Here is a 15,635-nt window from a genome sequence, read left to right on the forward strand (position 1 = left end):
TCCTTGTTACTACATTTTGCTAAATTTTATATGTGTTACTGTAAAATATTGTCAACGACACATATTAAAAATTAAAAATTTCGTGGCCGGGTGCGGTGGCTCACACCTGTAATCTCAGCACTTTGCGAGCCCGAGGCAGACAGATCACGAGGTCAGGAGATCGAGACCATCCTGGCTAACAAGGTGAAACCCCGTCTCTAGTAAAAATACAAAAAAATTAGCCGGGCGTGGTGGCGGGCGCCTGTAGTCCCAGGTACTCGGGAGGCTGAGGCAGGAGAATGGCGTGAACCCAGGAGGCGGAGCTTGCAGTGAGCCAAGATTGAGCCACTGCACTCCAGCCTGGGTGACAGAGCAAGACTCCGTCTCCAAAAAAAAAAAAAAAAAAAATTAAAAATTTTGTTTAGGCCAGGCGTGATGACTCCTACCTGTAATCCCAGCACTTTGGGAGGCCAAGATGGGTGGATCACGTGAACCCGGGAGCTCAAGACCAGCCTGGGCAACATGGTGAAACCCTACCTCTATAAAAAACACGAAAATTAGCTGTGCATGGTGGTGCACACCTGTAGTCCCGGCTACTTGGGAGGCTGAGGTAGGAGGATTGATTGAGCCTGGGATCAAGGCTACAGTGAGCCGTGATCACACACACTGCACTCCAGCCTGGGCAAAAAGAGCAAGACCCAGTTCACCACCAGATGCCAGACCCTGTGCTGTACACAGGGAATATGAACATGAGGCCAGGCATGGTGGCTCATGCCTGTAATCCCAGCACTTTGGGAGGCTGAGACAGGAGGATCACCTGAGGTCAGGAGTTCGAGACCAGCCTGGGCAACATGATAAAACCCCGTATCTATTTAAAAAAAATACAAAAACTAACCAGGTGAGGTGGTGGGCACCTGTAATCCCAGCTAGTTGGGAGGCTGAAGCAGAAGAATCATTCGAACCCGGGAGGCAGAGGTTGCAGTGAGCTGACATCGCACCACTGCACTCCAGCCTGGGTGACAGAGCGAGACTCTGTCTCAGAAAAAAAAAAAAAAAAGGTATATGAACACGAATTCCTAAGGAAATCTGACTCTATTAAAGAATAAAATATGGCAAGACCACCTGGGTTCAAACACGAACTCTATGTCTAACTAGTTGGAAACCTCAGGAAAGTTATTTGATGTCTTTGAACTTGAGTTTTCCTAGGTGCAAAATGGGATAAGAAGAGTTCCTACCACATAGGGTTGTTGGGCACAGACAAATATATTAATATTTAGCAGAGTGCCTGAGAAACAGTGGACGCACAATAAACATCAGCGAACACGATTATTGTCACTGACACTGTGAGTACTCATGGGAGGTAATCACACAGCATGACTATTTCTGACGCCCACTGTCCCTTTTAAAATTTATGTAGTGGGGGAAGTACTTCCCCTGACCCTGGACAAAATCTCAGACATCATCACAACCTTTCTGATTATTCCTAGGTAACAATAACTTAAAAAAAAAAGCGTTCAGGTCACTTTAGGCCATAAAGGCTCTTAATTCAGAAATCAGAAAGTCCAGTCCCTCATAAGAAGTATAACTTGTAACCTGATTTAATGTTAAATTGTCTCCCAGGAGGGTTTTGCTGCAGGCTGGCATCACTTAGTAAGAAAAAGAGGCCTCTCCCTTGCCCCATCCCCACACGTCTTTCCAGCCCTCAGCATTTCTTCTCTCCCCCAGCTTGTTGTCTAGTTTCTGACCCTGCCAGAAGCAAAGAAAGTGGGATGGAGGAGAGGTAAAGGTGGGCAGAAAGTTCTTATTTTAAGTGATTCTCTTTTGGGCCAGCTTCTTGCTCTGAGGGCCTGATAGGTGTTTAAAGATGACTTTTTCTAACAATTCCCTGGGTTTTTCAGGGCTCTCCCCCACCAAAAAAAAAAAAAAAAATTAGAAATATTTGAATACTCTTCATCTGACAGAAATAATGTATCTTACCCTGGCTAGCCACCTCCTTTCTCTGCCGTCCCCTGTCTCTCCTCCAGGCAGCAATCTTGGGAAGGATTTTAAATGACTCCTGCCTGGCTCAGGCTCCCACATGGCTCGCATTTGCTCCAAGGGAAACTCTCCCCCAGCTAACTCTGGGAGTGTCTCCTTGCTCCTGCCATTAGAGCAGCTGGCCATCCTGTCCCTTTGCCTTTTAAATTTTCCAAGTAGGATTCAGAAAGCAGCTGTGTCTTCCTCACTGCCAGAGACACACATCTCCATGAGGTGCCTTCGGAAGCTGGACTTCATCTGAAGGGAAAAGCAATCTCTGTGCTCTTCCTGGCAGGGGCAGGGTACTCACAACCGCGCTTTCTCAAAAGAAATCCTATCAAACTTCCCCTCATCTCCACTCTCTCGATCCTTCAATATCTTTAATGTGGGTGGGGTTTTTTAAGAGTTAAGAAACTCATGAAAATTTGCATTTTTGGATGGCAAACCACTTTGGAATTTCATACTTATTGCAACTTGGCACCTCAGTTAAAATGTCCAATTTAATATTTTATTACATTATCATTTTTATTGAAATATGAATTAACTCTTTATGATAGACTTAACTGCTGTGATACAAATATAAACAAAGTACAATGATAATATAGAAGAATAAACAAATTTTATCCAGGTTTGAGAGTAGAGCGCTGAGGCAATAACATTTGAGTTGCGCCTTCAAGGATCCGCTTGGTCATTTAACAAACATTTATTGAATACCTATTATATTCAAAGTAGTATTCTAGGTGCTTGAGATAGATCAGTGAATAAAACAAAGATCCCTGCACTCACAGATCTTTTATATTCTAGTAGGAGGATGGGAGAACAGACAATAAACATAATAAATTATATAATGTGTTCAAAAGTGGTAAGTGCTATGGGGGAAAAAGAAAACTAAGGCAGGAAAGAAAAGCTTATGAAACAGAAAAGAGGAAAGAGATTACCAGGGGAAAAGTACTATGAACAAAGGCCTGAAAGTTTAAGGGGAATGCCACAATCAAAGAACTAACGATAGGGTGGTGTGGCAAGAGTCAAAGGCAATATTAAAGATGTATGTGTGTGCGGCCCCTACCTCAGGCCTCATCTCATCTCAACAATTTGCGCTAAGCACCGTTGTTTGCACACTGCCTCCACCTTTTTTCTGGAACTCATGAGAGTTTGCTTTTTGTTCTTATCCCTATGGATACATGTCTGAAACCTAGAAAGAAAAAGTACAAGAACTAATTTAACAATTTTTAATTTGAAATTCCATAAGACGGAGCTGAAAAGTCTTTGGTGCCTATTCAGCAACAATCAAAAAGAATGTCAAACACCTATACATCGTAGGCAATCAGACGTGAAAATGCACAGTAATACGGTCCTTGTCCATCAAACAAAGTATGGCAGAAAAGGGAGAAGCAAGCCCCCCACCTCTGCACAGTCCAGCAAGGCTCTGCCACAGTAGGACCCACTGCTCAGGGCCCAGCACTGACATCACCTGGTGGGAGACACCACAGCCAAGCACTAGAAACAGAAAGAAGAAGCCTCGCGCCGCTTGTTTCACAGGCAGTCTAGACAGCAGGCAAAGACTGAGAGGTAAAGCAACAGAGATGAGAAAGAACTAGAGGTTCTGCAATAGTGAGTTAGGTTTAAAAAAAAAAAAGCAATATGAATTATTATTGTAACCATGGCTTCATTTCCCACCCTTATCCCAGGTTAACCTGTCTTGAGGAAAAGCCACCAATAGCAGCAAGGACTGTGGACTGTATTCACTACTGTAACTATAATAGCAAATGTATCTTAAAAGTGCTGCTGTGATGAATCTAATTCTCTTTCCTTTAAATACAAACCAAAGTCTTCAGGACAGAGTTAGCCTTCAGGCTAAAAATTCCCCATTGAAATTCTAATCCCAGCTCTTTCATTGAAATAGCATCAATCAGACCATCACCAGTAAATAAGTTCTTTAAGTTCTTAACTCCCTTCTTTAAATGAGGTTTCCATAATCAGCTTGGAGATAGGTTCCCCAAAAGTTAAGCTCCAGATCCATATGCTGTGCCCAAAGACAGCAACTTAGAAATGATTTTCTACAACTTTTAGAAGGGGATATGTTTTCATTGACAACAACAAAAAAAGATACAGAAAAATGTGATTTTATGGGCTGAATCCCTTTTGAAAGGTGGGACTCTGCTGCCCCCTGCTTCCCACTATAAAAACTGCTTAGGGCAGAACTGGCAATCACTAAATCATTGAAGAACTAGTCTCTCTCTCTCTCTCTGTCACACACACACACACACACACGCACAAACACACATACACACATGCACACATACCCCCAAACGAAAATTACCGACAATACTTTAGCTTAGGGTCTCCAAAGACAACCTCTGTTACCCAAACCCCTTTCTTATGTAAAGACTGGTTACCTAGACACAGTGATAAGGGCCCGGGATGGCTTCAGCATGCTGAAGGGCACCATAGATCTGTCTTTAGAATCTCTTCCTGTCTGTGCTCTTCTTGGAATACTCCTTGGATTTTGACCATCATTTCCTTGTTGACAGAGAAACTCCAACACTTACCACCCAAACTTTATTCATACTTGAATATCCAAAAAGGCCTTCAAACTCAAAATGACCAAAACGAAGCTTAGCATTTCTCCTCACAAACCAACCAATGTGAGGCTTTCCTTCAGTGAGCTTGATTTATTTTCATGGTACTACTATTCTTCAGTCACTCTAGTTAAAAAATCATAGTCCATCTTTGATATTTTTCCATCTCACTGGCCTCCTGCTTCAAATGAATCGCAGGTACTGCCTTCTTCTATGCGCATCTTTTAAACCTATTGCCTCCTCTCCAGCTACCCATGTTTAGGCCTTCCTTGGGTCAGCACCTTTTCTGTCTGGAATGTTACACTAGCCTTCTAACTGCACTCTCCACCTCATACCAGCTTGTCTTCATTCCAATACATCTTAAAATTGCTGGCAGGTTCATCCTCCTGAAGTACAGCTCTGCTCATGTCACCCCATTGTCTCCCTCATGCCTCAGACAAAAATCCAAACCCTCTAGGCTAGCATCCAAGGCTCTCCATGACCTGCCACCCACTGACTCTTCTACTGCGTTCAAGTGACCTGCATATAAGGCACATATTGTTCCCTAGAGACAGTGCATGATTTTCTTCTGTGCCTTGCTCCTGCTGATACTTCCATGAATGCTTTTCTTCTGCCACTCCCATTATCTTCAGTTCTTTAGCTCCAAATCATTTGCATCATTCAAGTCCTAGGTTAAATACCACTTCCATTGCAAAGCCTTGCCTAATTCCTTCCATTGGAATATATCTTTCCTTCTCTGAAGTCTAATCACATTCTATCTGTTCCTTTCTTTTGTTCAAATGAACAAATACGTGTTCAATTTCTGCTGTGTACAGGAATATGCCTGGTAAGGGCAAAATTGGGGCAAACCAAAACAGACATAATCCCTATCCTTGTGGATCTAACAGTCTAATATTTGCCACTTTCCAATTTGTATTCTGTGCAAGTCTTACTTTTCCTTCTAGACTGAAAATTTCATAAATGCAGTATGAAATTTTACATTTATGTATATTTCATTCATTTTATGCCCCTCTCATACATAATATCTAGCAGAATACACTGCATGAGTTTTAATACATATTTGAATAAATTAATACATGTATTAAATGTTACTATAGACAGATAGGAATGGCCATGTGACCCAGTTCTAATCAAAGAGACAGAGGCAAAGGTCTGTTAGAGAATTCCCAGGAAAATATTTGCTTTCCTGATAAGGGAGACAGATAGGTCTGGGGACAACCCTCCCTACTATCCCTTCTTTCTGTCTTTAATGTAGACACATTACTCGGAGTTGCAACTGCATCTTGAGATTTTGTGGGGAAGGTCAAAAAAATTGAGATGCTGACTCAGACAACACTGAGCAGCTGATCCGATACAAATAGTCATCTAACTCCAGACTTCTTGTTATGTGAGAAAAGTAAACCCTGTTTCTTTAAGCCAACATACATAGACTTTTGTTGCTTGCAGCCAAATACAACCAAGACTGATTCTCAAACTCTCAAGGTAGTTTAGGGTACATGTAAGAGAACATTTTAAAAAGATAATGTAGCTCTGTTATTCAAAGATGCTTCAGTGTATAAATGTCAAATGTCTTATCAAAACATCATATAGGAAGAGTCTTACACGTCTAGAAGGGATTCAAATTAAACTAAGAGTCATCATGAAACTAATCCTGAGGGAAAAAGCTGTAATGACCCATTGAGAAAACCTTGGTTGTGTTCATTGAGTGCCTGCCATTCTAAGTGCTAAGGTACCAGTGACGAATTAAACGATAAAATTATTGTTTTCATGTGGCTTACATTCCAGTGAAGGAGACATGTGATAAGCAAATAAATAAAATAATTTTAGATAGTGGTGAGTGGTAACAGAGTGATGGGATAGAGAATGATTACATGAGAAGTCCTCTCTGAGGAAGCTGCAATTTAACGTAGCTGAATGATGAACGGGAACCAGTCATGCAAAGGTTTGGGAAAAGAGCATTCTGGGCAAAGAAAACAATAACCACAATGGCTAAAAGACAGAAACAAGTGTCGAATATCAGAGGAGTAGAAAGGCCAGTGTACCTGTGGCATAACGGGTAAGGGGAAGAGTGGCAAGAGATTAGAAAGACAGGGGCAGGATCACATATGATATTGCTGGCATAGTACCAAATTTAGATTCACAGGAAGCCTTTAGAGATGGCACGCAGAGAGACCTCAGTGTTTGGCAGTGGCCACATGCAGTGTGAGCAAATATTCATGTGGACACTCCTTGGGGTATATGGAAAGCTGGTATAAGGAGTGGCAACTTCAGGGAAATTAAGGAAAGTAAGCAAGCAGGTGGAGGTAAGGACAAGAGACTTTGACCTATTTTTGTTACTGGACAAGGCAGCTTGACCTGTTTTCCTTACTATACTCCATGAGTACTCAGACAGCTGATGGATCCTAATGAAACTTAGGGATACATTTGTAACCAGAGGAGAAAGAAAACTATTCAACGCCTTTTCTCCCTCTCCCAAAATCTTCCTTGGAATATTGCCTCTCTTAGTTCCTGGGAGGCCCCTTCATGGGAAGTGACCAATCGAAGAACAGGGCACTGTCTCTATGTTACATACAGTTAAATCCTCACTTAACATCATAGACGGTTTCTTGGAAACTGCAACTTTAAGCGAAACAACTATAACAAAATTTTACCACAGGCTAATTAATATAAACAAAATTAAGTTCCTATTTCATATTTCCACTCACAAAACACCACCAAATATCTAAAGACAAACAACACTAAACAAAGACATTAAACACAAAATAAATATGAGTATACATATGTTTAAGAAAGATTAATAAAAACAAATAAGATAATTATTTACCCAATTTTTGGTGAATCAGTGAGTGACCCATAGTGTTGGTGGATTAAATCAAGGAACACGTTTGCAGAGCAAAAATTGTAAGGACCACTTCCTCCCACCATGCAGTTCAAAAACAATCACAAATATGGCAGGCTCGCTGAGTATTTCCATACCGCATCATTTATTGTTGTGCATTTGTATGATTATTGTCTACTTTACAAATTTTGATTTTGATAGAAATTTATATTTGTTCATTTATTCATTTGTTTGTCTAACCCACTTATTCCAATTCAGGGTGGTGGGTGAATGGAGTCCATTTGGGCAGCTCAGGACACAAGGCAGGAACTCATCCGGCACAGGACGCCATTCCCTTGCAAGGCACACTCACACACACGCATTCATTCACTCAGACTGGGACCATTTAGACACTCCAATTCATCTAGTATGCACAGCTTTGGGATGCAAGAGGGCACTGGAGTGCCCAGAGAAAACCAACACAGACATGGGGAGACCATGCAAACTCCACACAAACAATGGCCCAGCCAGGAATCAGTGTTTGTTTTCTCATCAATATTATAACAAAACAATATTATTTGAAGATGTGTTGTACTTCCTAACAATCATACACCACCACCGTTGACTACGAATTTTCTCCTGTGGGGTTTTGAGCATGGATGAAGTTAGAAGAAATAATTCAGGATCTCTGAAGCATGAGGGAAACCCATGAAGTCTACAGGGCATGTCTCTTATGTACAGTCTATCTAGAGGCAGTTTCTAGGCCTTATACAATTTTGTTTGGAAATCAGTGTCGTCAGATAGACTTGGGTAAGTAGGTCATTCCTGAATTGTAGTTGCCTCCTAATTGTCTTTAAGATTCCTAAGGACAAGGATTATATCTGTTTTGTTCATAACCATATACTTAGCTCCAAGCATCAGTATCTGGCAGATAGTAAGCACCCAGTATCTGTAAGATGAATAAATAATGCTTCAAGAAAACAAAATCATACAAGTTTATACAAATTAAAGAGATACCAGAAAGCAAAATAAAAATCCCTACACACATTTTTTTAAAGTCTATATATTTATAAATGATACATCTAAAAGAAAAAAAATAGCTGTAGCATTCCTTCATCCAACAAATTCCTTTCTGGGGCATCTATTATGTGGCATGCACTGTGCTAGAAGCTGGAGATAGAAAAAAGTGACACAAGAACTTTCTGGGAAGCAGAGGCCCACAGTGTAGAGTGGAGAAAGAAACATCTCCACATTTTTGTGCACATTCTGATGAAGTAAGCAGGGGGTCAGGGGGCTCAGAGTTACTGGTGAATATAGAGAAAGAAGGCTGAGAAAACCCAGGAATACTTCCTAGAACAGCTGAATCTAAACTGCATTGTTTTGTTTTAGGAAAATCTTAATACCTTTAACAGAACATTTAGAATTTTGCTCTAAGTTAGTTCAAATTCCACACCTAATTTCCTTTAATGTATCTAGACCAGTGGTTCTCAACTAGGAGTGATTTTGCCTCCCATTTGGCACTGTCTGGGAACATTTTTGATGGTCACACTGCTGTATGCTACCGGAATCTATCAAGTAGAAACCAGGGATGTTGCTAAACATCCTACAATGCACAGGACAACCTTCCACAACAAAGAATTATCCAGTTTTGGCCACATAGTGCCAAGACTGAGAATCCCTGATCTAGAATGAGAGAAGAATTAGAAAGTACCATGCAAATAAAAATATATGGTTTAGTCAAGGTTTCTCCAATGTAATTAATGTGACCACGGAAATCATTTAATTAGATGCCTCAACTGTAAGTCAATAAAGTACAAATAATAAAACAATCAGTTAAATTTTTTGTGATGACTATGAATAACGTACTTAAACATCGTAAGTATAATTCATATGTTTATATTAATCAGTTATATTCCCAACATTATGTATGAAGCCCAGGGTCTCAGGAAAACATTGCTTAATTAGAATTCCAAATTGAAGAATGTCATACTTAGACAGGATTTTTTATGTATAGCTTTCAGTTTCTAGGATAGAAAAGGCTTAGCCCACTCCTTTTGAGTTTAAAATTACATTATATAGTCATATGTTCAGCATCTTTTAGCTGGATATGTTTGTTCCCCATAGGAAGTTTATAACTTGTAAAGGGAGTTTTATGCAGAATACAAATTGGGAGTATTACATGACTACCTCTTGAGGGCACTGAGTTGTGCAAACAACATCATTTTATCTGACGTAGTGGCTTTGGATTGGTTTATCTGTTCACCCTAGGGCTGTCTGGAATTATAGATCAGGGACATCACTGTCATACCTCAGCTGCTGCAGAAAGCTACTGGAAGAAAAGGAGATTTATGAGTATTCTGGTTATACTGAACTAAGGACACAGGAGTTATACAACAAGGAGCCCAGTGGCTCTAAATTGCAGGCATTATGCAAAAAGAAAATGCAGAGTTGGGTGTCAAGGGAGTCCTCCAGGAGCAATAGGACATCTTTGTAAAGTCTCTAAAGAGTAAATTTAACAGTTATTAAAGAACACCACCCTGTTGTTACAGACACTGAACTTTGTATCACCAGAAAGGATACAAGGGATTTTCAGGAAAACATCTGTCATTTAACTGCGATAGTGACCCTCAGCACTGACAAGCAATTCAAACCCCACTTGAGTAGAGTGATTTAACCCTTTAGGGGTGGCTAAGTTTGAAGCTCTATTAGCAGGTTATTAATGTCCTTGTCAGTTGAGGATCTTTGATGCCAAATGGAAAAAAAAATCATTGAGAATAAGTGTGATTAATTGTTTTATGAGACCTTCATAAATTATTTCCTTTCAATTATACCAAATTATCAGGTCATGATTTTGTTAATTTTCACCAAAAGTCTGTGCAAACCTTAAAGAGAAACAAATGGATATAATGTAATCTTCAAAACATGTTATGAAAGATCAAAACAAGGTCAAAATGAATTTAAAAAACTTTTTTGCCTTAACTTCATGTAAGGATTTACCAGGCCAATACTTCTTTTTGTCTTATCTCTAATTAAAAATGAACAAACAAATAAGCTCTGTTTTTGTTGTTGTTGTTGTTTAAGTAATAATAGGAAAACTAAAATGTTAAGGGGCCAACCAGGCACCCTAGACAGTGCTAGGTGTTTATTTACATTCGTTTCATCTTTGTAACAATCTAGCAAGGAAGATAACATTATCTTCATGTGATAGATGAGAAAACGGAGGCTTTTCTTAAGTGTTTTTCCCAAGATGGGCAGAACTAACAGATGGTACAGCTGGGGTAGGAGTGGGGAACAGCAGGCAAGGAAGGTTCGTTAAATCCCAAGGCTAATAAGCTGTGTTACACTCTGCTGCCCCAAGGAATTACATTTTTATTTGTGTCAGACACATGAATATTAAAATTCTTTACTTGGAAGAGAAAGCATTAATACTCTAAGCTGATCATGAGCTCCCCTAAGCACCATACCCATATATCCAATTGCTTACTTGATAACACAATTTCAGCGTCCCACAGGCAATGCCAATTTAACATGTCCCAAAATTGATTTATCATCTTCTTCATGTAAACCTGCTCTTCCTGTTTCTCTTAGCTCAAGAAACAGTATCAATATGTATCTCCTTGCAAAGGAAAATGGATCATAAGGAAATGTACAAAACCTATTAATAGCGCTATTTATCTTGGTGGTTAAATTCTAGTTATTTTTATTTTATTTTTTATACTTCTCTACATTTCCCAGATTTAACATTTACATTATAATGTACCATATCATTATAACCTACTGTTTTAAAAATAAAAAAAAAAAACAGAAATTGGTAGAGTAAAAAAGAAAGTCCACACTCTCCCAGTTCAACTTCCCTCTTCATGCATAAACGCTATTTATATATCCTTTCAGACATTTTTTCTAGGCAAATGTATTTTTATTTCTATGCATCCTGTAGAAAGTTTGGAATTTGTATACTTGCATATATACATATATATAATTTTTCCTAAGTGAAACTCTAATATATACTATATATTATATTGTAACTTGCTTTTTTCCTCTTAACAATATATCTTGGAGATTTTTCCAAGTCAAAACAGAGAGATCTCTCTCATTCTTCCTAATGGCTAGAGTATTCAATAGTGATGCCTGTACCATAATTTAATTATTCCCTTTATTGTTAAATTTATTTCCTATTTCTCATTATTACAAATAATGCTGCAAAGACCATTCTTATAGCTATATCCTGTTTCATCAATTCTTAAACAAAAAAAAACTTTTTGCCTTCACATTTTATCATTTTTGGTGTTTGGATGCATCTTACCACTGATGGCTTGTTACCATCACTGTCATCCAGGTGGTATTTGTTTTGTAAACTCTTTTTTTGTTTTTGACGTTTTCCTATAGGAATAAAAAAAAGCATTAGCCGTGGAGCCAAGATGGCCGAATAGGAACAGCTCCGGTCTCCAGCTCCCAGCCCCAGCCACACAGAAGACGAGTGATTTCTGCATTTCTGCTTGAGGTACCGGTTTCATCTCACTAGGGAGTGCCTAACAGTGGGTGCAGGACAGACGGTGAAGCGCACTGTGCGCGAGCCAAAGCAGGGCGAGGCATTGCCTCACTCGGGAAGCACAAGGGGTCAGGGAGTTCCCTTTCCTAGTCAAAGAAAGGGGAAACAGACGGCACCTGGAATATCGGGTCAGTCCCATCCTAATACTGCGCTTTTCCAACGGGCCTGGAAAACGGCACACTAGGAGATTGTGTCCCGCACCTGGCTCGGAGGGTCCTATGCCCACGGAGTCTCGCTGATTGCTAGCACAGCAGTCTGAGATCAAGCTGCAAGGCGGCAGCGAGGCTGGGGGAGGGGCGCCCGCCATTGCCCAGGCTTGCTTAGGTAAACAAAGCAGCCAGGAAGCTCGAACTGGGTGGAGCCCACCACAGCTCAAGGAGGCCTGCCTGCCTCTGTAGGCTCCACCTCTGGGGGCAGGGCACAGACAAACAAAAACTCAGCAAGAACCTCCACAGACTTAAATGTCCCTGTCTGACTGACAGCTGTGAAGAGAGTAGTGGTTCTCCCAGCACGCAGCTGGAGATCTGAGAACGGACAGACTGCCTCCTAAAGTGGGTCCCTCACCCCTGAGCAGCCTAACTGGGAGGCACCCCCCAGTAGGCACAGACTGACACCTCATTCAACCGGGTACTCCTCTGAGACAAAACTTTCAGAGGAACTATCAGACAGCTGAATTTGTGGTCTCACGAAAATCCGCTGTTCTGCAGCCACCACTGCTGACACCCAGCCAAACAGGGTCTGGAGTGGACCTCTAGTAAACTCCAACAGACCTGCAGCTGAGGGTCCTGTCTGGTAGAAGGAAAACTAACAAACAGAAAGGACATCCACACCAAAAACCCATCTGTACATCACCATCATCAAAGACAAAAAGTAGATAAAACCACAAAGATGGGGAAAAAACAGAGCAGAAAAACTGGAAACTCTAAAAAACAGAGCACCTCTCCTCCTCCAAAGGAACGCAGTTCCTCACCAGCAACGGAACAAAGCTGGATGGAGGATGACTTTGATGAGTTGAGAGAAGAAGGCTTCAGACGATCAAACTACTCTGAGCTACGAGAGGAAATTCAAAACAATAGCAAAGAAGTTAAAAACTTTGAAAAAATATTAGAAGAATGGATAACTAGAATAACCAATGGAGAGAAGGGCTTAAAGGAGCTGATGGAGCTGAAAGCCAAGTTTCGAGAACTACGCGAAGATTGCAGAAGCCTCAGTAGCAGATGCGATCAACTGGAAGAAAGGGTATCACTGATGGAAGATGAAATGAATGAAATGAAGAGAGAAGGGAAGTTTAGAGAAAAAAGAATAAAAAGAAATGAACAAAGCCTCCAAGAAATTTGGGACTATGTGAAAAGACCAAACCTACGTCTGATTGGTGTACCTGAAAATGATGGGGAGAATGGAACCAAGTTGGAAAACACTCTGCAAGATATTATCCAGGAGAACTTCCCCAATCTAGCAAGGCAGGCCAGCATTCAGATTCAGGAAATACAGAGAACGCCACAAAGATACTCCTCGAGAAGGGCAACTCCAAGACACATAATTGTCAGATTCACCAAAGTTGAAATGAAGGAAAAAATGTTAAGGGCAGCCAGAGAGAAAGGCCGGGTTACCCACAAAGGGAAGCCCATCAGACTAGCAGCTGATCTCTCAGCAGAAACTCTACAAGCCAGAAGAGAGTGGGGGCCGATATTCAACATTCTTAAAGAAAAGAATTTTCAACCCAGAATTTCCTATCCCGCCAAACAGCTTCATAAGTGAAGGAGAAATAAAATACTTTACAGACAAGCAAACGCTGAGTGATTTTGTCACCACCAGGCCTGCCCTAAAAGAGCTCCTGAAGGAAGCACTAAACATGGAAAGGAACAACCGGTACCAGCCACTGCAAAAACATGCCAAATTGTAAAGACCATCAAGGCTAGGAAGAAACTATAGCAACTAACGAGCAAAATAACCAACTAACATCATAATGACAGGATCAGATCCACACATAACAATATTAACGTTAAATGTAAATGGGCTAAATGCTCCAATCAAAAGACACAGACTGGCAAACTGGATAAGGAGTCAGGACCCATCAGTGTGCTGTATTCAGGAAACCCATCTCACATGCAGAGACACACATAGACTCAAAATAAAGGGATGGAGGAAGATCTATCAAGCAAATGGAAAACAAAAAAAGGCAGGGGTTGCAATCCTAGTCTCTGATAAAATAGACTTTAAACCAACAAAGATCATAAGAGACAAAGAAGGCCATTACATAATGGTAAAGGGATCAATTCAACAACAAGAGCTAACTATCCTAAATATATATGCACCCAACACAGGAGCACCCAGATTCATAAAGCAAGTCCTCAGTGACCTACAAAGGGACTTAAACTCCCACACAATAATAATGGGAGATTTTAACACCCCACTGTCAGCATTAGACAGATCAACGAGACAGAAAGTTAACAAGGATATCCAGGAATTGAACTCAGCTCTACATAAAGTGGACCTAATAGACATCTACAGAACTCTCCACCCCAAGTCAACAGAATATACATTTTTTTCAGCACCACACCACACCTATTCCAAAATTGACCACATAGTTGGAAGTAAAGCTCTCCTCAGCAAATGTAAAAGAACAGAAATTATAACAAACTGTCTCTCAGACCACAGTGCAATCAAACTAGAACTCAGGATTAAGAAACTCACTCAAAACCGCTCAACTACATGGAAACTGAACAACCTGCTCCTGAATGACTATTGGGTACATAATGAAATGAAGGCAGAAATAAAGATGTTCTTTGAAACCAACGAGAACAAAGACACAACATACCAGAATCTCTGGGACACATTCAAAGCAGTGTGTAGAGGGAAATTTATAGCACTAAATCCCCACAAGAGAAAGCAGGAAAGATCCAAAATTGACACCCTAACATCACAATTAAAAGAACTAGAAAAGCAAGAGCAAACACATTCAAAAGCTAGCAGAAGGCTAGAAATAACTAAAATCAGAGCAGAACTGAAGGAAATAGAGACACAAAAAACCCTTCAAAAAATTAATGAATCCAGGAGCCGGTTTTTTGAAAAGATCAACAAAATTGATGGACTGCTAGCAAGACTAATAAAGAAGAAAAGAGAGAAGAATCAAATAGATGCAATAAAAAACGAAAAAGGGGATATCACCACCGATCCCACAGAAATACAATCTACCATCAGAGAATACTACAAACACCTCTATGCAAATAAACTAGAAAATCTAGAAGAAATGGATAAATTCCTTGACAAATACACCCTCCCAAGACTAAACCAGGAAGAAGTTGAATCTCTGAATAGACCAATAACAGGTTCTGAAATTGTGGCAATAATCAATAGCTTACCAACCAAAAAGAGTCCAGGACCTGATGGATTCACAGCTGAATTCTACCAGAGGTACAAGGAGGAACTGGTACCATTCCTTCTGAAACTATTCCAATCGATAGAAAAAGAGGGAATCCTCCCTAACACATTTTATGAAGCCAGCATCGTCCTGATACCAAAACCTGGCAGAGACATAACCAAAAAAGAGAATTTCAGACCAATATCCTTGATGAACATTGATGCAAAAATCCTCAATAAAATACTGGCAAACCGAATCCAGCAGCACATCAAAAAGCTTATCCACCATGATCAAGTGGGCTTCATCCCTGGGATGCAAGGCTGGTTCAACATA

At 40.4% G+C, this 15,635-nt stretch overlaps 1 protein-coding gene across 1 annotated transcript in view; it reads right to left on the minus strand.

Moving 5' to 3' along the window:
• Window positions 1–373: 373 nt before the first annotated feature.
• The window catches only part of ZNF326 (zinc finger protein 326), a 63,602-nt gene continuing 48,340 nt past the window's right edge, over window positions 374–15,635 (minus strand). The window contains exon 13 of the mRNA XM_058439594.1: window positions 374–11,772. Coding sequence (XP_058295577.1) covers window positions 11,633–11,772 — 140 coding nt within the window. The 3' untranslated portion in view covers window positions 374–11,632. The remainder of the gene's footprint in view (window positions 11,773–15,635) is intronic.

This window comes from Hylobates moloch, unplaced genomic scaffold (genome assembly GCF_009828535.3).
Source record: "Hylobates moloch isolate HMO894 unplaced genomic scaffold, HMol_V3 SCAFFOLD_5, whole genome shotgun sequence".
Taxonomy (NCBI): Eukaryota; Metazoa; Chordata; class Mammalia; order Primates; family Hylobatidae; genus Hylobates; species Hylobates moloch.